Genomic DNA, 25,065 nt, shown 5'->3' on the forward strand with positions numbered 1-25,065 from the left:
CATATCCATCTGGGTGGGGTCTACTTCAGAGCACACTCAGCAAAGATACATAGCCTTAGTATTTTACCTGCTTTACGGATAAAATAGATGAAGCTGGAAGGCTGAACTTGAAATCTGCAGAAGTCAAAATCAATCGCAACTGCTGAATCATGGGTATTGAACTAGGGGCCATGAAATGGGAGAAAGGAACGGGGGAAACCCAGATGCTGACACAGCTGAAGGATACTGGATGCCAACAAGGAAGGTCCCAAGTGGCCTCGAGGGCACAAAACCTCTCAATGTATATAAAGACACACTGCTCCATACAACAGTCCTACAAATGAAACAGAATCATTCTAACCTCTTGACAATCAGGGAGTACATTGGGTCTCTTATACCCTCTCCTGGTTTCTATGGAAGCTCTGCCACTGAAGGAGGTGTTCCTGCTTCTAAAGACAACCTCAGATCCCTGAGAGAGGTGACAAGCTGCAAAGTCTTGATATTAAATGTCAATGGTGGAGAGGGTGTCACTCTCTGACACTTGGTTCTGCAAAAACAGTACGTTCTTGGCTAATGCTTAAGTTACATCACACAGATTTTACTATATCCTTTGTGCATCACTTATGAATCATTTGACACCTATTTACTTCAATGCTCATCATGAAGTCTCAGTTTCATAATATTCTAATCAAGGCAAGTTGCTACTATGCATCAGTGTTATGAGGCTCTTCCATTAAATTACCACCTGGGCGCCACATGTTACATAAGTTACGCAAACATGTTGCAGAAGGTGGTTATGACAACATCCCAGTGGATGTGGACTAACACAAAACCTTCTTAGAAAGTTCTTAACAGAACTGTAATTCATAATAAAACATGCTTTAGAAATGAAATGTTTTTTACCTCTCCTAAATAACTGTTTATCTATTTACTTATTTTTGTACTAGGGATTGCGCCCAGGGTGCTTTGCCACTGAGCCACATCCCAGCCCTTCATATGTTTTTATTTTGAGACAGGATCCCACTTCAGTTGCTCAGAGCCTCACTAAGTTGCTGAGGCTGACCTTGAACTTGAGATCCTCCTGTTTCAGCCTCCCGAGTCTCTGGGATTATAGGCATGTATCTATGTGCTCAGCATAAATGCAAAATTTTATTTTACAAGTTAATGATTATTCCACAAACTACTTTTCATCATACTCACACTGAAACATGTCATCAGGTGCTTTGGGTTCTAATGGGGCCACCACCCTGTGATGCCTTTATAAATTCCTGATTGAAGGCTGAAGACTCCTAATTAAAACATGAAAATGCAGAATGAATGATTTGCAACCCTGACAGAGACAGCTGCTCACTGAAGGAAACCCTGGGTAAACATCACAAGACAGATGTAGAACACTCTTATGAGTCCAGCACTCAAAAAATGAAATTGCTAGTGAAGTGGATGCTTTTAATATTTTACATGTTTCTAATAATTCAACTATCAAAATGCTGTCTTCCATGATCTCACTCATATGGGCAATATTAAAAAGTTGACCTCACAGAATAGTAGAGTAGAATGGTGATTACCAGAGGCTGGGGACAGCAGCTGGAAGGATAGAGGGAGGTTGATCAATGACTCCCAAGTTACAACGCAATAGGAGAAACAGGTTCTGCATAGCAGGGTGACCATGAGTCATGACAGTGTGCTGTACTCAAAAAGCTAAAAGAAAAGATCTTTAATGTTTTCACCGAAAAGTTTAATGTAACTTAAGCATTCTACGATGCATACACATATCAAAACATGGTGATTCATTAATAAGCATGGTCTTTAGGCTTCTCTTGCATCCATTAAAAATTAATTTTAAACCAAAAATGAACTCAAGTGATGTTCTTTCTGCATAATTATATGTATAATAAAATTATTTAATTTTCTTTCTTAAAAAAATTTTAAAACAAAATGCTTATATTATTTGCCACTTTAACACAGAAATCTGGATACAATTTAAACAAAAAAAAAACCATACTTTCATTACAAATATCTTTTTGCCTCTAAAAAATCCTGGCTATCCAGAAACACTCATATATTTTTTTCTCTTGAATATAAAAAAAATATTTTAAGCATGATTATTAATATGTGACCCAAGAGTTAATACCTTGAAGCAATGTATGCATTTATTTTAAACTGTGAATAAGGAAAGACCATTTGATACACTGCAAAAAAAGAAGAAGAAGAAAGAGGAGGAGGAAGAGGAGGGGAGGAGGAGGAAGGGCATTTAATCAACATTAAATTGATAGTTAAAAGCAATCTCAAATTGAACATGCGAAATCAGAACATTTTCTCTCCATTGAAAGATAAAAGAGAAATTAATTCATAGCCTAATAAAGAGATTTGACTATTATTAATAGCTAATAATAACTAGCATGAACAACTGAGTCTATACCCTACATAATTCTAGTGTTTCAATTAATCCTGAGAACCTAATAATGTTGCGTGGCTATCACCCTCATTTTATAGATGAGGAAACCGAGGCACAGAATGGTTAACTCTCCCAAGTTCCAAGTCCACTAAGGGTTGAAGCCAGGGCTTGATCTTAAACAATCTGAAATAGTTCCTTTTTTCATAACTACTCTCCTTTTCAGTTTTCTAAGTTGTCTAACTAATATTTTTGCTATTGTTTCTAAATGTTTTAATTCACCAGATTGAAGTTATTCTCTCTTTCAAACATTTTTCTTAAACCTCTAGACATTTCCATACTAAGAAGTCTGCAAAACTGTTAATGGTTTTCAAGTTAAGTCTTTCAAATTCCTCTAAAGGTAGATGTAATCCTATACAAAAATATGTATTCTTCAACTAGAATATTCCTTTCTTCTAAAAATACCTTAATATTGAACACTATATTTTCAAAGCACAAAAAGCACATAACTATTTTTTTCTTTAAGTTGGAAAAAAAATTTTGGCAGATACCAAGGCTTAGGCAAAATTAATATAATCAACAAAGTCAAGATTACCTAAGGTAAAATAAAAATAACTAGGGCTCAGGACACATATCAAGGTTTTCTATTTTGTTCTGGAATGACACTTTTAGGTAAAAATCATGTGATTCTCATAATGCATTTATTTTCTTTCCCATTATCTGCATGTCAGGAGGAAGAAGAAAGCCACAATCAAGTGGAGGTGATGGAGAGATCCAGACCTTCTTTCCTCTCTATTTGCATAGCCATATGAACAAAAGGTGGATAAAAGCATTAAAGTCAACCATGAATGGCATCTGCACTGTCTCCTTAGACAGCCAAGGAGAACTGCAGTGTATCTCTTGGGACACGTGAAACATTAGTCAGAAGAGCCTACCAATGCATTGAAGTTTTCACCAGCATCTTAGAAAGGTGAAAGATATAGGAAATTTCTTTTTGACAAAAGAAAAGAGAATTGATTACAAGAGAAGAAACTCTCCCATTTCAAGTGTTACTTTCGGAGGCCTAGAGATCCCACCAAGCCTGGATACACATCCTCCAGGACCCAGCTGTCTGGATTACATGACTTGACATGCACAAAAGACAGGTTATCTCTAGGTGGTATCCCTCCTCATAAAGAATTGATGCTGCCATTGAAATGCTTAAGGGAACAAAAGAAGGGACACTAGGCATCTGGCTAGGAGCAATACTAATGCGCAACAGATGAACCATCATGGAGTCTCATTACCTAAAGTAAGCTAATGAATAAATAAGCATATCATTTGAAACACAATTCTGTGCAGTTGCAAATATACATTTTACTTCAAAATTAGTCTGCAGGATTGGTTAACTGTCACAGTCTTATTCTATACTCACTATTTAAATAGGATAGCTCATCCTAAGAATCTCAGCTTCCATGAATTTCAATTCACTCTTGAAGAGCTTGGGATGTCACTCAGTGGCAGAGTGCTTGCCTATCATGCTCAAGGCCTGAGTCCAATCCCCAGGACCACAAAAAGGAAAGAAAAAATCAGTCTTTTTAGATCATTCATTTCTATTGTATGGCAAGAATGTTGTAAACCATGGAGAGAACACCATCTATCACAGTGCGATTACAATGGTTAATTCCTAACAGGATGAAGTCAGCTAGCATTATAGCACTTTTAAAAGGATCCATTAGGTGGGTGAGGAGGTGCAAACCTATAGTACCAACTATGCATGAGGCTAAGGCAGGAGGATGGCAAGTTGAAGGTCACCTTCAATAACTTAGCAAGACTCTCTCAAAATAAAAATTTAAAAATGACGGGGGATATAGCTCAGTGGTAAAGTGCTCCCGGGGTTCAATCCCCAATACAAGGGGAAAATTTTTTTTTTTAAATAAGAGGGACTGAGGCTGTACCTCATGTATAGAGCACTTGCCTAGCATGTGTAAAGTTCTAGGTTCCATCCCCATTACTGCAAAGAAAAAAACAATCCATTAGATAAACTAATAATGTTTTACTTTTATTGTCCTTTGTGAAATTAAGCTATGGATTTGCTACACAATTTATACAATTATTTCCCACTATTTCACTGTATTCTACAATTAGTTTTGAAAGCTATATTTAATGATCATTTAGCTATAGCATGGTATACATAGTGTTATAAATAATAATTCCCCTTTTAAGGAATCACGTCATTCACTCAAAAGACACAGGTAGATAGGTATGTGTACAAACATATGTGGATAGAGAATTAGATATAATTAGATATCTTTTCTTTGGGAAAAGAAAATCACAAATTATACAGCATTTCTAAAATTTTTTGGCATTAACTCAGCTTAAGCTTTAAAGTATTACATAACCAGGAGAGTGGCTCAGTAATAAAGCACATGTCTAGTAAGCATGAGGCTCTGGGTTCAATCCCCAGCACTGGGGGAAAAAAAATCAAAAGTTCTTATTTCTTTTTAAAAAATTATTTAGTCTTTTTTTTTAAGGTGGATACAATATCTTTATTTTACATTCATGTGGTGCTGAGGATCGAACCCAGTGCATCGTGAATGCTAGGCAAGCACTCTACCACTGAGCTCCAGCCCCAGCCCCATTATTTTGTCTTACTTGACAAATAATTGTGTATATTTTGGGGGGTACAATGAGGTGTATAGACCATTGTATACATTAGCATGTAGTAATCCTGAATCACATTAGAAACTGAGTAAAGTGCTGGGCCTAAGGAAGCCAAAGAGTGAATGATGGGATGGATAAACACATCATCCAGGCTCTCATCACCTCCTTCTGGACCACTAAAGTTGTTCCTTCCTCCAAACTCATTGCCAACTCATCACCCCCAAAAGTCACGTGTGTGTGTGCGCGTGCGCGCGTGCGAGCAGACACACATGTTGATGGGGATGAAATCGAAGCAAGTTGATGGGGATGGAATCCAAGGCCTCAAATATGCTAGGCCCCAAAAGCCACTTTTCTAAATGCATGGCTTGTCCCATGCCAGTTTAAAATTCTGCAATGGCTTCTCACTGTATAGAAAGATGTCCAGCCACGTGAGCACTCAGAACTGTGACCACCTTAGTGCCTATGCTCCCCCAAATTTGTCCTACTTCTCTCTGCTGGGAAGGCTCTTCTTCCCCAACCTTTACTTGAAAATCCTTTCTGGAAACCCCTACTCATCCACCAGAGCCCAAATTCAAAGGATTGAATAAGTAAGGCAGGAAGGGTAGAGATACAGATGTTTTTCCTACAAAACTATACCTTTCCAGAAGTCAAGGGCATGCACAGTAGTCCCCCCCTAATCTGCAGGGGATAATGTTTCAAGCTCCTCAACAGATACATGAAACCACAGATAATACCAAACCCAAAGAACACTATATTTTTTCCTACACATACATATCTATAAAGTTTGATTATATATCAGGCACACTAAGAAATTAACAAAAATAACTAATAATAGGACAATTATAACAATATACTGAGATAAAAATTACATAAATATGATATCTCTGTCTCTCAAAATATATTATATATTATAGATATTAGCAACCTAAGCCTACAATTTTTTCTTTCCTTTAAAGTCTAGGATTTTTTCACTTTTATTTAAGGAAGCACTTAATGCTTCTCTTTAGTACATCTGAATTGCACTTTGGAATCATTATTAAGTAAAAATAAGGGTTACCTGAATATAAGCACTGATAATTGATCAGATAACCTGGTCAACTGCTAACAGGGGGGTAGCATATACAGTGTGTATACGCCGGACAAAGTGATGACTGAAGTCCTTTGTGAGACTAAGTAAGATGGCAGGAGATTTCATCACAGTGCTCAGAAAGGCATGCAATTTAAAACTTATGAAGTATTTCTGGAATTTTCCATTAAATAGTTTCAGACCAAGATTGACAGCAGGTAACTGAAACCACAGAAAGTGAAAACAAAAAGAAGGGAGACTACTGCATCACTAATACTTACCTTCATCACTTACCTAAAAATACAGCCTCAACAAAAGGAAATGACAGCCAATAACTGTCTAAATAGATGTGTGAGTGAATAGATGATAAAACTGTAGAAAAGTAAAATTGCAACTAGAAGTTTATTTACTTCAAGGAAATAATACATGATTCAGACCTCAGCTTCTTCATGTACTACTTTTATGATTGAGGATATGGATGCTTATTTCTTGACTGTCAAATGGGGACCATAATACACAATGGTCACATCCGCTGAGAGGATCAAGCAAGGTAGCACGTACAGGGCCCAGCACAGTGCTGGACTTCATCCTCCTCAGCTCCCCTGTCGTGTAGTCTACCAACAGAAGTTAGAGTCCACAATGAAAAACAAGGACATCAACAAGAGAGGGAAGGGTACTAGGAGCCACAGGAAAAGAGAAGGCAGAAAATGGCAAAAGAAGACCTAGAGCAGGGCCCTTGAGTCCTTCCCACTACTTCACCTGGCAAATTGTCCACTTATGAAAGCCATAAGGCTTTCGGCTGGCTAAAAGGAACATAAAATTCGGATGAAGTCAGAATATTTGAAACTGAGGCTGGCTCCCAAATTCCAACATGGAAAATTAATTGAGTCATTAGTTAATAGGCTCAGGACACCCCTACGAGAAGGTGTAAAGTAACTGCTTTCAAAGGAGTTAACATTTTCAAAGCCTCCTCCTCTCCTCTCTACCACACTGCCTAACAAAGGGAAGGGGTGCATTTTTTTAATTTGTTTTTTTGTTTTGGTTAGGTTTTGGGATTTGGGTTGTTTTTAGGGCCAGAGTAAACAGCAAGACAGGCTAAATATAACAGTTCTGTGGACTGAAGCCTACTTCTTTCAGTAGCTTTCAGTAGTTTGCACAGGACTTGGAGCAGGGGAAGGTTTGCAGTATTCCTAGTCAATGGATATTTTCCAGGCATTGCTGGGAAATCACTGTAAACTGTAGGGGCAGAGCAAGGAACAGAGGAAATTTCAGGTCTGGGGGAGGTGCATCTTGCAGGATTCTGAGAACAATAGGCACTTACTAACCCCGTTTCCAGCTAGCAAGTAGCTTGGAAGGCCTGGCTTAGCTTTCGAGGTCTTGGAATTCTGGAGGCAGAAGCTAAAGGACAGCACAATCTGCCACTAGGATAATCAGTCCTGAAAAAAACATCTCCCATATCTAACCGTGTCAAACTCAGCCACATTCCAACTCTTAAAAGACAACTACCCTCCCCCACAAAAAAAAAGGGGAAGGAAAGCAGTGACTGCAACCACACGGTAAAGATATAAAACTAAAAACACACAGGATTCTAACTAATTTTGTGCTTCTCAACAGACCTGTAAGCCTGTCATAGGCAAAGGTGACAGGCATGCTTCAGAAAACCACGTGTTGCAGGTTAAATAGAATGCACATTTCACAAGAATCTCAAAGCTTAAATTGCTCAAGGCTTGTAAACATTTTGCAATATACATTACCACTAGAAGCCCCAGGATTTTCAGCTTGCATGATGAAAGTATCCAAATGTTAGCATCAAACCAAACAGAATTTATTAACATCTTGAGAAGTGTGCCCCATCCTAGTGGGTGAGTCCTTAGAGAACTGTACTCTGATGTGACTTCTACATTTAAGAAATGCATGCTGGTTTGTGTTTGTTTGTTTTTTCTTTTCAATGGACAAAATCGTGCTATTAGCATCCTGGTTAGTCAAAGGCACTAGAGTTAGAAAAATAAAAGACACTGACTCTGCCCTCCAGGTATTCACAGTCTGGTATTTCTGTAAGTTTTCTCTTTATTCTATATCAACTTACAATTTTGACTTATTAGCTAGCATTTATCTATTCTAGCACTGCTTAAACATTTTTATGCTGTAAATTATACTATTATTTCTTCTCTAAATAACCACTTTGTTAACAATTATCTGAAAGCAACTATTTGGTGCTCAACTCTGCATGGACTGAATTAATTTAAATGCAAAATGTGTCTGAATGAACTCAAACAGCCATCCAGTATTTACTGAGATCCATGACACTGGGGGAACACCCTTCTCTGGGTTATAACTAGATAATTCCCTGGAGGCCAAATGTCTCTCATTGCTGAGCACTAGTGGAAAACAGGATTGTGCTCTTTCACCTAAAAACATTCTTACCTACTAGGCTATGAGATTTGATTCTCACACTTACTTTCTCCACTACTGCTACTACTACTAGTACTCACACAAACACACCTCTACTCCCTTCCTCTAGGTCAGAATGGAAAAAGAATTTTTCTGACTATTTTGCCTAAAATTCTGGACATAGTTACATTATGGAATCAGGCTTCTGACTGGTGTCATGTTGTCACTAACAACATGTGCCACTGGTCAAGTCTCTTCTTCTGTCTAGGCTGATAGATGATTACAGAATCCCATACTTTAAGCATGAAATGATGGAAATGGTGTCTTGTATTTCAGTAAGAATGGAGTCAACTGTTCGTTTTGTGTGGTCATCCATTGCCCCAAAGTTCCAGTTTTTATAAACACAAGGATGACAGTTTTTTAGGAGTGGAAAGAAGATTCACCCTTTTATCCTGACATGTACAAAGGAAAATAAGCCTTATCTTCTCTCTCTCTGCATTTTACTAAGGAATAATCCCAAAGCCCAAATTTACTCCAAAGGAAAACAAGATTATATAAAGAATAGGAAAACATGAGTGGACATAACCTGTTTGAGACCCAGCTTTATGTTCTTTCCTGCTTCACATTGAACTATTAACTGTGCAAGAAGCACATATTTTCTTTTCTCCAGCAACTGCTCTTTGAATAACAGGTTTGAGCTTCTAGGGCCCCACCCCATCTTTTAACTCAGCCAAAGAACACTCTGCTACAACTGACCCAACAGTGCTGGAATCTGCCAGGGAAGGAAAGCAAATATTCAGAAAGTGCCACCTGCCAACCCTCCTCCCCCAAACAACCCTCAGCCCAACTTCCATTTAAGCCAGCTCACAGCCCACGCCCTAGTAAAGGATACAAAGTGATGTTATCAAACCAATGTTCTCAGTGACTGAAAATTTACAGAGCAGGAGGAATCTCAGCAAGAAATGAGAAGATAATCTTCTTGGCTGATGAATTTGAAAAATAATGTACCACCACAACATTAAAATGTTCATTGGGTTTTCTGTAATTTTAGTTTAGGAGCTTATTCTTCTGAAAAGTTTAGAAAATGTAAAAACAGGAGCTTTTAAATCCAAAATATATATTATATGTATACTGTATACATATATGAAAAGTATCTATAGATACAGGTATATAGTATCAACATATATTTTATCATATAGCCATGTGCTCTAAAATACTGAGTAAAAAGTACAGAGAGAATTTTTATTTATTTTATTTTTAGCAGTACTAGGGATTGAACCCAGGCCTGTGCATGCTAGACAAGCCCTCTACCACTGAGTTACATTCCCAACCCCAGATAGAAATCTTTAACCAACCTTTCCTGGTTCTCTGTTCTCTGTACAGTAATAATCATAAATATCAATAGAGATTTGAAAATGGAATAACTGGGCTTTAGGATTTCCGGAAGATAGTAGTCTCAAGATTCTATTTGCAGAAAAAAAATATAGATAAAGATAACCTTCAATGAGCATCTACTAATATCAGGCAGTATGCTTAGTAGTTGATACACATCAACTTAGCTAAATTTCAGAAAACCCAAGAAACGAGTCTTCTTTTCCTCATTTTTCAGGTGGTGAAACTGAGACTGAGAAGGGTTGAATAACTTGGCCCAGGTGATTCAGACAATCTGTTGGAAAGCAGGGATTTGGCCCAGACCACCCTACTTCAACAGCTAAGAGCTTAATCACTTCTTCCCAAAGAAGAATTCTAAAAACTATATCTCCTATTTGAAAAAAGATCACAAAGTCAATGTAGCATCTTTTCCAGCCATCTACACATCTGGCTATTCCAAGACGTTTACACTAAGGATGTCTTTTTAGGTGTGAATTAAAATGTCTTGCTGTCATAATCCCCATCCATCTGATTCTAGTCGACCTAACCTACAGCTCCACAAAAAGTGATCAACTAATTCCCCATAATTGGCCATTTCAGAGGTTTAATATTATTACCATATAGCCATATGCTTTAAAATATCCTCTATGTATGAGACCTGTTTTTCAAAATTATGCCAAATCCATTGGCAGTTTTAGACCCTGGACATTTCAAAATACTTGATAGCACAGATTTTAGCAAAATAAACCCTATTGCTTTCCCCCAAACATGTAAAACAAATATCCCGTGATTCTACAAATTGGAAAGACTGCAAACAGAGCAAGTAAACATTCTGGAGGTCCTGAGCAAGGAAATGGTTGTTTTCTTCTGGCAGTCACACAACAAGTGGCGAGAAGATAAACATCAGTGCCATCAGCCTCTTCCAGATCCAACTGTGAGAAGTCCATCAACCAAATATTTAACATGTAGTATTTACATTCACTCCTCTTTAAAGGACTCCTTCTTGTTTTTTCTTTCCCAACATCTCAGCAGGTGTTCCAGATTAAACTGTTGAATATTATACCCGATCGTTCAAAAAGTGTCTTTGATGTGATCGGTGGCTGGTTATTTTTTAATTAGGGTTTGAAATCCTATACTGTGTGTATTTAACCCCCTAAGAACCGGAGCAAGAGAAGGAAGACGCTGCTAAGAGAGGGGTGCCCGGTGGGTGGGCAAGAAGGGAGCACTGGGATCCAGACCCTCAGCCGCGAGCGAGCCCTGCTTCCAGCGCCTCCTTGCGCAGGTAACTCACCAGGATGCCCATCACGTCGGTCCAGAGTCGCGAGAACGCCTCAGACGTGCCGGCGTCCAGCGCTGGCTCTCGCTCCAGCTCCGGCTCCTGTTCGGGCTCCGGCTCCTGCTCAGGCTCTGGATCGGGCTCCGGCTCGGGCTCGGGCTCCGGCGCAGGGCCAGCCGCTCCCGCGTCTTCCTCCATGGTCGCGTCCCGCGCGCTGGCCGTGCGTCCCGGTGGCCGCTGCGCCCTCGCCCAGCACCAGTGCGCAACCGTCCGAGGTGTAGGGTCCCGGGCCTTGGCGTCACGGAGCCGCGCCCCCGCGCTGCATGCCCAGGCGGCCCCCCGCCAGTCCGCGGGGCCCTCGGAGGCGTCAGCCCCTCGGCACTAGGTGGCCGCGGGCAGCGCGACTGACAACTCCTGAAACTTTCCCGACCCGACTCGGCTCAGCAACAGGGTAGCAGGAGCAAAGTCCGCACCACTGAGTGCCGCGGCGGGGAACTCGCTCAGCCCAGAAGCAATGAAACGCACGGCCAAGGCGTTGCTTCCTGTGACGGGGACGGCTAACTGCGGCACGCGACTTGTTTCTGCCAGCAAGTCTGGGCAGGGCCCCGCGGGAGAGACGGCGGCGCCTCGGGACCTTAGAAGCCACTGCCCGGGACCCCTCTCTTCAGAATGAGCTCTTCCAGCTCCACATGACTCTCTCCCCTCCGGGCTCAAGAAAGCGTTTAGCAACAAAAGGTGCTCTGATGTCAGGCTCTTTGCATGGAAATGAGCCACGGGCAGGAGAACAAATCGCCTGTTGAAAGAGCAGCAGAGCCGCGGCCACCGGCCCGCACGAGTTCCCAATCACGCCATGCACCCGCAGGCTTTTGGCCCCCAGAAACTTCAGAAAGTTAATCTTTAAGCTACTCCTCCCGAAAGAGTTCCCAAATAGGCAGAGTCGTTACGATCCACATCTCGCCCCTTGGGAAGTCGGGCGACCTAAAGAATTACCACCCTGCCCCTATCAGCCTAGACGTAGCTGAAAAACAAGTGTGAATGTTTGGGCACGAGCCATTGTTTGGATCCTTTATAGGAGTAGGGACGTTTGGGCTCCTGAGTGCCACAAGGCTATGCACTGCTAGGCTTTCCGCTAATTAGGGGAAATGCGTTTGGGGTTTAGGGTTCCTTTACATTAAGAACACAGGCAAGGGCTGTTTTCAAAACCAGCTGTTAATGGTTGTAAGCGCTGGGCCCCGTGGCAGACACGGGCCCTGGGTAGGTGTTTTTCCAAGAGGAAGGTCCATGACGGATTTATTTACTGAGGGAAATAGCCCCATAGAGATTCTTCTTCCTTTTGCAATTCTTCCTTTGAAAACCACTCAGAGAATTTTCCCCAGGAGATGACAATGCTTGGCACACTTGATTTGGTGACTGATCACTTTGTGGAACAGTTAAGAAACTTCAAGAAATCTGTCCCTTGTTAAAGAGTTGGGGAGTGGGGGAGGGGAGCCGAGGGAGGCGCCCCAGGGTGAGAGCCGTTGCTGGTTTCTCTCCTAGTTTTTGTTGTTGTTTTCCCCTTCTGGGCCTAGTGAAAGTAAGGGGTTAAATCCTCTTCCAAAGCATGAATTGCCAGAAGCACCAACTCATGGGATGACCGTACAGCTCTTGAAGGAAAGTTCAGAACAGTAAAAACTTTCAAAAATAAATTTATGGGGCTGGGAATATAGCTCAGTTGGTTGAGTGCTTGCCTCATATGCACAAGGCCCTCTCTGGGTTCAATCCCCAGCTTTAATTAATTAATTAACCAACTAATTAATTAATTTTGTGGGGTTGAGGATGTAGCTCAGTGGTAGAGCACATCATGAGCCCTGAGTTCAATTGCCAACATCAATAAATTAATTAATTAAAAGCATGATCCCTTGCTTATTAATTTTTTTTATCCAAATGTATCTTGATGATCCTTTTTTTAAAATGAGAAGACTTTCCTTTGATAGTAAGAAAGCACTATTCGAGATGACATAACTTTCTTATGTACATATGTGAGTACACCACAGTAACATTGTGTACATCTACGAGACTGGAATCCTAATTAGAATAAGATATGTTCCATGCTTATGTAAATATATTAAAATAGATTACATTGTCATGTATAACTAAAAAGAATGAATCAAAATTTTAAAAAAGAAAGAAAGCACTGTGCTGAAGAGAAAGGAGGCCTGGACCACAAGTCAATGTAGCTGACCTGCTTTTCTGGGAAGATGCTGAGTAGGGCCCAATGGGCTTCCAAGGCCCCCTCATGCTCTACCATACTGTGTATGCAAATAAGTTCAGTTAAGGCAGGTGGGCTGTATAAAAATGTCATTTCTATGAAGACATGAAAATAAGCAAATGATAAAAGAAGGTGCTTTATTTTACTGGTATATTTAAAAATTCCAACTTATTTGCTATGTGGTACCTTTTCAAATTCAAGAAAATGCAGAGCACTGTGATGCTTGGTGGAAGGGCAGCTTGTTCTCTGCATCAAACTTCTTGGCATGATTGATGTGATTCTATAACATGTACATTCAGAAAAATGAGAAATTATATCCCATCTATGGATGATATATCAAAGTTCATAAATGCATTCCACTGTCTTGTATAACTAATTAAAACCCCCCAAAATTAAAAACAAAACAAAACCTTCCTGGCCAGTGACTGGGAGTAGGGGGTGGAGATAATTGTGCAAGCTGGGGGCCTTATGTGCTACAGTCCTCTCACAACAATCTTAAGTGTTTTTCTTCTTGGCTCAGATAACCTGGGGCAAAGCATTTGACCTTTCCATGGTGCTACAGGTTCCCCATCCTTGTTGAGGCAAGCCCATGGTAATTGCCACTCACCCCCTCGGAGGTGATATTATGTTTCAGGGTCATCTAAAGATAGGCACAATTGAGAGACAACCCCATACATATCAATATTATTGAACCTTAGCCAGCATTTTAGTACTTATAGAAATCAATATCCTAGGTTTTCAAGCTCCTTTTATACCCCAGATGTTTAAGCTCCTTTTCCTAAAGTTCTCCAATAAGTGGCCAGAAATGAGATAAAGCATATTTTAGGAAGAATGTTGATGCCTATACATATAATGTGATCTATTATTTTTGCTGTATTGCCTACAGTCACTTTTATACTCCTGGAACATAAATAATTTTGTTGATAATGTAAAAAAAATAAAGTTTCACCTTTTTACTTAATTTCCAAACATTAATCAAAGAGCAACCTGATTTCTGTGCCCATGATGGAGTCTTTTTCTCCTTTTTTCTAAATTCTTTCAGGGTTTAGACAGAAATCCTCCTCCTCTCCCTCTTCTTCCTCCTCCTCATCATTTCAAAGTCCCATGGGGCTACTATTTATCAAGGGCTTTCTATAATTGCATTCTATTCTATGAAGGTGGGGAAGGGCCTCCAAGATTTAGGTCAAGCCAAGCACAGTGTCACGCACCTGTAATACCTGTGGTCTTGGGATACTAAGGCAGGAGGATAGACAGTTCAAAGCTAGCCTTAGCAAAAGTGAGGCATTAAGCAACTCAGTGAGATCCTGTCTCTAAATAAAACACAAAATAAGGCTGGGGATGTGACTCAGTGGCTGGTGACTCAGTGGCTGAGTGCCCCTTGAGTTCAATCCTCAGTACCAAAAAAAAAAAAAAATCTAACTCAAATCCAAGTGAACACAGCCATATGTGGGCAGAGAACAGAGAACAGCCTGATCATTTTACCAATTCCTTCATCAATCATGCTACATTAATTCCCATGAAGATGGCTATGCAGACATCCATCTCTCTCACTTTCCCTTACCATCAGGGTTCTTGACCAGTTTGTTGGACTTGTGAAATCATTCTGTGGGTCCTGATGAATGTTTATTTTAGCAGATGAACACAAGAATATCAGAATGAATTTATTGAGAATTTTGATAATGTAGTGATTCTCAATAATTATTGTTTATTAGAAATAATTATCTATCATATGCATGTTTATTCTGGCTGGCTTTGTAAAAAGTTGTTCTTACTATGGGTTAGGATCACAACATATAAAAGCCACTAATCTAGCCGGAGATGTGGCTCAATGGTAGAGTGTTTACCTAGCCTGTGCAAGGCCTTATGCTCAACTTTCAGTACTAAAAAAATAAAATAAAATAAATAAATTTTAAAAATCGCTAGTCTGGAAATTGGCACACATTTAAGATACTGTTGCAACACAGGTTATTATACAAAAAAGTAACTAGTCTATTATTTAGGAATAAAGGAACCATTTCATACTATAGAAAGCACACATATAATAGGGCCTGAAAAAAGTTAGAATTGAATTTTCACTGGCGTTTCTATAAGGCAGTGGGCAAGTTATTTATCTCATCTATAAAATGGAGAAATTCCATCTGTTTCACATAGTTCTGAGGTTATCTGGAATAATGCAAGGACCTCTATTTTTTAGAACCTCACCCCCTCTTCCCACCCTCTCTTCCTTCCCCACCTAGTCAACCCATGAGCTAAATCTATAAATAGGAAGTTTCCTTGTTCATTCCTGGATCTCTTCCATCACCCAAAGAAGTAATACCAAGCCCTGGAATGTGGTTGCTGAGTAATGGAGTTGGGAGGTTACCTTTGACAAGGTACAGTAGTGGCAAGGTACAGAGTGAAGGAAGGTAATGAGAGCAACAATAACAATAGCTGTCACTTACTGAAAACCTACTGTCTACTAGGTGTTGTACTGGAATTTTAGAAGTTTTTCATTGAAAAAAAAATTTTTTTTTCTTAAGTACTGGGGATTGAATCCCACCCAGAAACCTCCCAGCCCTTGTTGTTTTTCATTTTGAGACAGGGTCTTGCCGAGTTACTGAGGCTGGCCTCTAACTTGTGATCCTCCTACCTCAGTTCCTGGGTTGCTGAGATTACAGGTGTGCATGCACCAATACACCCAGTTTATTAAGACTTCAGTATTAGCAAAATGGAATTTAGGATTTCCCACCATGATCTAGCACTCCTACCTAGCTTCTTTATATTTTAATCCTCGGTTACATCCATCCATTCATTCGAGGTGCCAAACTCCCACAAATTTCTTCCATCCCTCCCTTCCCTCATCATCGTTCCCATCTACATCATGGCTAAAAACTACTGGTCTTCATAAATCTAGGTCAATTCCATTCACTTCTCTCCATCTTCACTACCAAGGCCTGAGATTACACTACCATCTCTTTTATGATATTTTATCCCAAACAGTGTTTCTCAAAGTGGGGACACCATCATTAGCCTCACCTAGGGAGTTGCTGGAAATTGAATTTTCTGGCCCTATCTGGAGCCTACTAAATTAGACACTCTGGAAGTAGGACCAGCAATCTATTTTAACAAGCACCCCAAGAGAGAGTGATAGTGAGAGCCCTTGTAAGATCTGGGCAGGTCAGAGTAAGAAAAAGGAGCAAATTTCTGAGGAAATGTGAAGTTTTAATAGACTATATTAAAAAGCTCTACCGGTAGATTGATTTTTTAAAAGCTCACAGGTAAAAGAAGCTGTCAAAGGCAAGTGAATGGAGATCCCTAAATCAGATATTCAGAAATATTTGGTTTTGTAGAGCACACAATTAAATATTTAAATTAAAATATATTCCCCATAAGAATGGTACATGTTTTAGCCAAAGAGCTTCATTTAAATACTTGCTTTCATTAAAATTTTTTTCTGCTTAGTGCATAGATTAAATCTGAAAGATTATAAATAGTCTATTTTTTTTTTAACCATCCTGCCTGCCTGCTAACATTGAGCAATGAAAGTATATAAGCTCCTTTAATTTTTACCAACAGTCAGCAACCAGCTCTGGCACTCCTACAGGGGGCATTCCACAATGCCCTGGGGAACTGACTTCAAGAAAAAATTGATATGCTAAAACATTTTTCCCCATCATAATCCTCAATAATTTTGTTTCCACATTTAGTAGTGAGTCAAACCCCTGCAAAAGCATTACCTGCTTAAAAGCCCCTCCATCAGAACTTGGTGAAAGAGATGAAAAAAATTAGAGAGAAATTAAAACAATGTGAAGACAGCCAGAACAGGCCAGGGAGAGGAGGTAAATAAACAAAGTAAGGATACAGGGCTATAAATACTTTTCTCTGAAATCTCTCCTACTCTGATAAGAAGTGCTGCTGGCCCAACCAGTTGAATAGTCTGTGTTGGTGCTAGGTAAGCACCAAGGTTCTGCCTGGAAATTATTCTTTCAGATACAGTATCAGTACTGCCATAGATATTTCATTTTATACCATGGGGTTGGATTAAATGATTTCGAAAGCCCCTTATAATTCTGAACCACAAGGATTACGAACTCATACACTATCTTCTGTAACACACATTACAGATGAGAAACAGAATTCTGGTGGGCTATCTACAGGTGCCTATGAGGATCAAAAATATGCTGTGCAAATTGAATTACATAATGTTTAAGGCAAAGAACCAAAGGACTTCAACTCACCATAAAGTGACTTTTGAATCAAGAGGAGAGCAGTCTCTCCTGAGGAGAGTATGAAATTATGTGAGAGTGAACTTGGCATTTAAAAGGAAGAAAAAAGGAAACATGGAAAAGGAATTCTTTTTAGAATCATACGCCCTACTATTAGCCTTTTTAACTTAGGGGAGTGTAAGGGAAAATTGTGCCAATAAGACTTCAGATATTATGTTGAGTATTGCTAAGTTATGCAAGTAGGGATTTAAAAGTATAGTGGGAAGGTGTCTACAACCCAAATTGATTCATCAAGCTTTATTTTATAAATTTTATCCAGTGAGAAGCCCTCCATGGCTGTCTGTTGCTTAAAGCTAATTGTAGAAAATATTTTTTGACATAAAATTTAAAGTCTCCAGTGAAACTACTGCTTTGCTTCTTTGAGGTACTACAATGTGATAGCACATAGCACGAAAGATTCCCACTGCCACAATTCACCCTGGTAAACAGAAGATTTTTACAGTCTTATCCAGAGTTGAAATTATCCAGAATACTTGGATTCAATGACAATAAAGTTAATTAATGACATTCGTGTATGAGAAGAAGAAGAAGAAGAAGAAGAAGAAGAAGAAGAAGAAGAAGAAGAAGAAGAAGAAGAAGAAGAAGAAGAAGAAGAAGAAGAAGAAGAAGAAGAAGAAGAAGAAGAAGAAGAAGAAGAAGAAGAAGAAGAAGAAGAAGAAGAAGAAGAAGAAGAAGAAGAAGAAGAAGAAGAAGAAGAAGAAGAAGAAGAAGAAGAAGAAGAAGAAGAAGAAGAAGGCGGCATTTAACCAAGTATAACATTCTGGGAAAAACATGTGTTAACCCATTAAAATAAAGCAAAATGTGCTAGCTTTGTACTGCTTATTTCTAAAAAGAGTCATGAATTTCCTAGATAGACAAATTACCTGAATAAAAACCTTGACTGCCAGGTGCCCTGCCCAGCCCTAATGTTATCTCCGTGGCTCTGCCTCCTTCTATTCTGTCTTATGGAGGGGTCCAGATTTGGGAACACAAGGAAAAAGATATATATACTCAAAAAATTCACAGACAAACTATGAAAGAGATACTCTGATTCTTGTTTCTGGGAACTGGGGGGTGGGGAAGGAAAGAAAGAAATTCTTAACTTTCCCTCTAGCTATAAAAATCCATTATTTTAGAATCTCTGAAACGTGTATCTTCCTTCTCACGCGATCTAAGTCCCCCTCTTCCCATGTATAGTGCATCTTAGGGGACCGCCCCCTCCACCGAGTTGTCCAAGGCCATTTTCCTCTCCTGGGCAGTTTCTTTCAAATTTTGTTTCCTATGATACACACAGATACATGGACATACACACACGCACACACACACACACAGGCTCAGTTATCTAGTTCTTTTGAGCTGCCTTACACAATTGAAGATATAAATAAATGAACTCTGTGACAGACGCATCAAAAGAGGTGGTGTCTTGGAGAATGTCTCAATGCGCTTCTCACATGTGGAGATAAAAGTTTCAAGTGACAGGACATTGGGGTCATGGCTACTTCTTTAAATAGTGCCCCCGTGGAACAATTCCCTGCTTAGAGAAGTCCATAATATGTGTTGCTCCTATGGTTAGTGCTGCTCTCAATGAGGGTTGAAATTTAAGGGAAATATTAACAAGGGCACCAGATTTTCTATACCACTTGCTTCTCAAAGAATGCAAGTAAAAAAAAAAAATGGATTGTCTAGGCAGATTTTCTGTCTCCTAAGTGAAACAACTAGGTGCTAGCTACCCTTTATCTAATGAATGTTCTCAAAAATCAGATGATGTTGATCCCAATAGCAAAGAGACACTTAACAAAGAACGCTTGTTCTAGAAATGAGGTCATTTGGACAGTCTATCCATTAAGAAAAAGCCTATTTTGCTTTCAGAGGTCACCTATTGGGGCAGGAAATCCATCTTTCGGCCAGTGAACTAACATCTGGCCTAAGTCTTCCAGGCTGAAATGTCAATTTCCTGATCTAAATGGAACACACATGAAAGAAAAAAACAATAGATGAAAAACACAAATCTTCATTTGCTGAAGAATTTTTCAACAGCAGCATACATCAGCATCCTCCAAAAACAGAGCTACTCTTTATTGATCAAAACAAAACAGTAAAGTACTTATATATCTGAAATAAAGAAAATTTTATTTCTTAATATATTAACTCAAAGGTAAATGATAACAAAGGATAAATTTAATTTAATCTAAACCAGTAAGTCACAATTTGTTTCAGTCTGGACAAAGGATTAATTTTTGTTATTGTTTGTTTGTTTGTGGTACTGGGAGACTGAACTCAGAGCTTCAAGCAGGATTTCACATGCTCTACCACTGAGTAACATCCCCAAGTTTAAGATTTACTTTTGTGCTACGAGAAAGCAGGGGAAGGGAATTATTAACTAAATGAACAGGGTAAATCTAGAAACAGAGAGCTAGGAAGATGTTTAACCAAAATATGAAAAATAATTTTCTAAAGCTGGTTGCAATTGGGTTTGGTGGTGCACACGGATCACAATGGCTCAGGAGGCTGAGGCAGAAGCATCACCAGTTAGTTGGAGGCCAGCGTGGGCAACTTACTAAGACCCTGTCTCAAAATAAAAAATAAAAAGGGCTGGGAGTGTAGCTCAGGGGTGGAGTTCCTGTGGGTTCAATTTCCAGTACAGTGGGGAAGAAAAAAAAATAGTTCCTTTAAAGTGTTATAAAACATTTCATGCTTATGTTGAGCAGGGTATAGTTCAATAACAGAGCACATGCTTAAAAAATATGCAAGGCTCAGGATTCCATCCCCAGCACCAAACACAGAGAAAACAAAACAAAAAACAGTTCATGTAATTTTCAAATTTGTCACTCAATTTACTTGTTTTTTTTCTTCTAATACTGGGGATGAAACCTGGGAACTTGACACCTACTCGGCAAGGACTCTATCACTAAGCTATATCCCTCACCCTTTTTATTTTTTATTTTGAGACAGGTTCTCACTAAATTGCCCAGGCTGGCCTTGAACTTGAGATCCTCCTGCCTCAGCCTCCCAAGTTCCTGAGATTATAGGCATGTGTCACTGTATCCCACTCTTTGCTTTTTAGACTCTGAAAACATTCTGTAATTTTTACTAGGCTTTCTTCTTGGGTACAAATTATGAAGGTTGTGTTGTGTCCATCTTTCATCCATCCATCCATCCAGCCATGGATTCACAAATAATGATTGATTACTGATTATGTCTGACATAGTATTAGGTATCAAGACTAGAGAGGTCTGTTTTTAGTATCATCTAATCTACTAAAGCAGATAGAAAAGTAAGTAACATGCATACATACACAATAAAGGGGTGCTCAACTGGATGGTAATGTGAACAGTTCACAAAGGATATGATCCCTATGAAGGGTTTGAAGGCCGCACAATTCACCAGCCAGTCAAGGAAATAAAAGCAGATTGTCTAGGCAATCTAGGAAAAAACTGGAGGGGTTAAAGTATAAAGTCCAGTGAGGAGAGTGTGGTAGGACATTAGCAGGTAGGAAGAGTAAGAATGGATGGTCTCCATGCCAAGTTAAAGGGAAGGATTTTATTGTGTCTGCCCTTTCCAACACCACAGTTCTCCATAATTCCACCTCCTTCATCTTCCAATCAAGAAAGCAGAGTGAGACTGAGAGTGTAGCTCAGTGATAGAGCACTTGCCTACCATGTGCAGGGTCCTGGGTTCAACCTGTATACCACCCCCGCAACACACACAAAGAAAGCAGAGGATTGAGTTTCTTGTAAAACGCACACACACACACCCACAAATAAAAATTTGAAAATAATAATAATTAAGCAGAGTAGTAATGCAAATATGTGACAATATATGATTACATCTTACTAGTTATTATAATAAATGCAATATGGAGTTACTGAAGGTTTTAAAGGAGTAAGTATTGAACTGTCTGATTTAGGCTTATTTCAAAATGAAAGGTAATACAGAGTTCAGTCAAGAAGAGAATAAAATTAAAGACAAAGCAATTTCTAAGAGTCATTGATGGGGCTGGGTATGTGCTAAGTGAGATCCTAAGTGAAATTTGATTGCTAGCACTGGAACAAAGGGGGGGAAAAAAGAATAATGCTACTAATCCAGACGAGGAGTTACGATGGCATTATGGCAGATATCAGCAGTTTGTTTACCTGACTCTCATTCCACCCCTGTCTATCATGCAGGAGCTGAATAGTTACAATTATACTTCTCATGGTTCCCTTGCCCTGTGGTTAAGGACTTTACTGAGGTTCTGCCACATCAATAGATTCACATAAGGCTTTGAAACTGGGGAGGAGCTCAGTGCACCGTGGGCAGCATGGATTGGGAAGGATCATGAACCTGCAGCTCTGCCTTCTGGTTTGGGTTTGCCTGATGGTGGCAGAAGAGCCGATTGTTCTGGATCTTTTTAATTCTTTTTTAACTTTTTTGGGTTTTGCATACTGTGGTGTTTTTCCAACACTGAGCTACCTCCCTAACCTTGACGTTCATCAGTCCTGGGTGGCCCAGTTGTGAGTGCAATTTGCGCTCCATTCTACTTTGTCCAGGACTGTCAGCTTTAGCCCTGAAATTCCCACATTTTGAGAACAGCTCCTGCTCAGGTCACTGGGACTGTTAATCACTTTATAAAATTGCAGTCATTCCTAAAGTCTCAGCCGTAGTCCATTCCATCAGTCCTCCCTACAACTCTGAGTGACCTGTCTTAATACTGGACCCTTACTTAAGAAACAAAAACACTAGATTTCTTTTTTGCAGCAGCTAAGGACTTGGAGGAAGACAGCCATGAGCAAGGGCCTTGGGGGTGGAGTGGAGAACTGAGAACACCCAGAGCTGAATTAGAAGGACAGGGCCATTCATTGGTGAGGGGACTTGGAAAGGAGGATATAAAGGCTGATTCCAGGTTCCTGGATCTGCAAACAGGTGAGCGACAGTGAACTTTGCTTGTGGATAACCACATCCACAATTCATGGATGACGTAGGATGAACTCAAGGAAGCAGTGAGGGCCACAGACTTGACTTTCTGCTACCTTTCTCCCCAGCTCTGCCTCACTTGACCCCTCTGAAGGGGGAGGGATCCCACTCCCCCTTCCTATGCTTCCACCATCCCACACTTACTCCCTACTGCCGAATCTCACTCTTGCCCTTTGGCCTTCAGGCACGTGGGCCTTGAATGAATAGCCCTTCCCTTTAGCTGGGAAAAGCAGGTCCCCAAAGAAACCTTTAGGGGCCTTTCCCAAACCTGGCGCACTTGTCCCACTTCTGCTTCTCAGTAACACCCAGCTGTTTTCGTAGCACAGCAGTTAATCCTACTTCCTGCAATTGTTTATTGTGTCCCTTATGTTTAACTGCAGTCTATGACAGGGGCGGGTGGGGGGATGCATGTCTCACTCACTGATAATCTCCAGTAACTCACATTGTACTGGGCAAATGGTAGGCATTCAAACATTATTTGATAAAGGAAATCACCAACTCGAAGGAAACCATAGTGATTGTCTAATGTGGGTACACATTAGAATTACTATGATGCTTTTAAAAGTACAGGTGTCCAGGAGCTACCTAGAAGCACTGGAGACAGGCCTGGTTGCCTTTATTTTTTGAAAGAGCCATGGGTGATTCTGTTGGGTAGGCAGGGAGGAAATCCATTATTGTGAGAGTGGAGAACTATGAACGGCAAGAACTGGAGAATATCTGCATTTAAGAGAACAGGACGGAAAAATGACACCAAGACTGATAGAAGGTGTCAGAAGTAGGAGAGAAAGACCATAGCATGCTGTGGAGGAAGGGGGAATTTCAGGAGGGAACAGTGCTGTAACTGGGGATGGCCAGTCCTGCAGGAAAGTCAGAGAGGTGGGAGTGTCAGTGAAGATGCATTTTGGAGTCTCTGGGAATCTTACTCAGCCACCCACTCAGGGTCAGAGGAAGGACTAGAAACCAGAATGTAACACTGAAGAATAAAAGAAAATGGATTAATAAAGATGACAGTCAGGGGCTGGGGATGTGGCTCAAGCGGTAGTGCGCTTGCCTGGCATGCATGCGGCCCGGGTTCGATCCTCAGCACCACATACCAACAAAGATGTCGTATCCGCCAAAAACTGAAAAATAAATATTGAATCTCTCTCTCTCTCTCTCTCTCTCTCTCTCTCTCTCTCTCTCTCAAAATAAATAAACAAACAAACAAACAAACAAACAAATAAATAAAGATGACAGTCAGGGATGCGAGTATGGCTCAGTGGAGAGCATCTGCCTAGCATGTGAGAGGCCCTTGGTTCAATCCCTGACACCACAAAAACAAATAAATAAATTTTTGCTGTTACTGTGCTATTTAGATAAACATTGTTAATGTGGTGTGGGGCATTATTTTTTTGCTTTCTGTAGTACCAGGGATTGAACTCAGCGATGTTCTACCACTGAGCTACATCCCAGCCTTTTTCATATGTATTTTTTTAACAAAGGAAGAGTTCTTCTCCAAACAGCCTCAGAAAGCATACCATTTCACCTCACTTAGGGTGATTCCTGAATGCCTCCGTGTTAGATGAAAGAATGTGGTATGAAAGGTTTACGTATTGCAGCATTTCCCCAAAGGCAGGAATGTACTATGGCAAATAGTTCACAAACGGAAACTGAACAGATCCAACTAAAGCAAGCAGGGACTGTGGAGAGTCCAATCAAAAAAAAAAAAAAGTTTTCTCAATATTGCCTAAACCTCCTTAAAAACACAAAATATTCAGAAACCACCTCTTTTGATCCACCCATAGTGTTTGACCTTCCTGGTTTTCAGGTTGGATGATAGACATATAGACATGGTGTTAGAGATGAATAAGAGTGGGAATTGGACCATATTTCATCGTTGGTTTTCGTGTGCACGGGATCTGTAGAGGCCATTGGAATTGCTCTTCTGCATCCCAGATGTATTTAGCCTTTGGTCAGTAAGACCAGCAATTTCACCCTTGGTTTTCTTTGGATACAGAGTCTACCTTCATTACTATTCGTCTCTAGATTTTCCAGTGAGAGATGCTATTTTTGAAATGATTACGAGCCCTTAGCTGTTTCTCCTGCTTCCTTCCCTTCTTGGCTGACTCAGAATGGAGTACAAAGTTAGCCAGGTGCCATGTCTGATCACGGCCATATTCCTCAGGGGAAAAAATGGCAATATTTTTAAGCCTGGCCATCTCAGGTCTCCTCTATTTCATCAGGCCTTATGACTTAAAGCACCCTCCTTTGGTCTTGCATGCACAGGCAGACTCTAGGTACGGACCTTTACAGTCCCCAATCCACAACCTCTACTAAGGTTGGCACTTGGCAATCATAAATAATGTGGGTCTTCTCGATGATGGTGCCTGATTTTGCTCAGGAATATTTACATGCTAGGAAGAAAAACCAGCAAAATGACCCAATGGTGTTCAAGGCCACTCACTCTCTTGGTCTATAAAACAACATGTTTAATTTCCAGTGCCTAAGAGAAGAAAAGCAAAC

General features: G+C 40.1%; 1 protein-coding gene across 3 annotated transcripts in view; it reads right to left on the reverse strand.

The window, feature by feature from the left end:
• Sash1 (SAM and SH3 domain containing 1) overlaps positions 1-11,816 on the reverse strand; it is a 170,902-nt gene extending 159,086 nt beyond the window's left edge. Inside the window, exon 1 of one of the 3 annotated variants that reach the window (XM_078018931.1) lies at positions 11,134-11,816. In XM_078018931.1, the coding sequence (XP_077875057.1) occupies positions 11,134-11,316 (183 nt within the window). In that variant the 5' untranslated portion in view covers positions 11,317-11,816. The remainder of the gene's footprint in view (positions 1-11,133) is intronic. The other 2 variants (XM_021723893.3, XM_005321353.5) reach the window with 2 other exon arrangements.
• Between the last annotated feature and the right edge of the window lie 13,249 nt (positions 11,817-25,065).

This window comes from Ictidomys tridecemlineatus, chromosome 8 (genome assembly GCF_052094955.1).
Source record: "Ictidomys tridecemlineatus isolate mIctTri1 chromosome 8, mIctTri1.hap1, whole genome shotgun sequence".
Classification (NCBI taxonomy): domain Eukaryota; kingdom Metazoa; phylum Chordata; class Mammalia; order Rodentia; family Sciuridae; genus Ictidomys; species Ictidomys tridecemlineatus.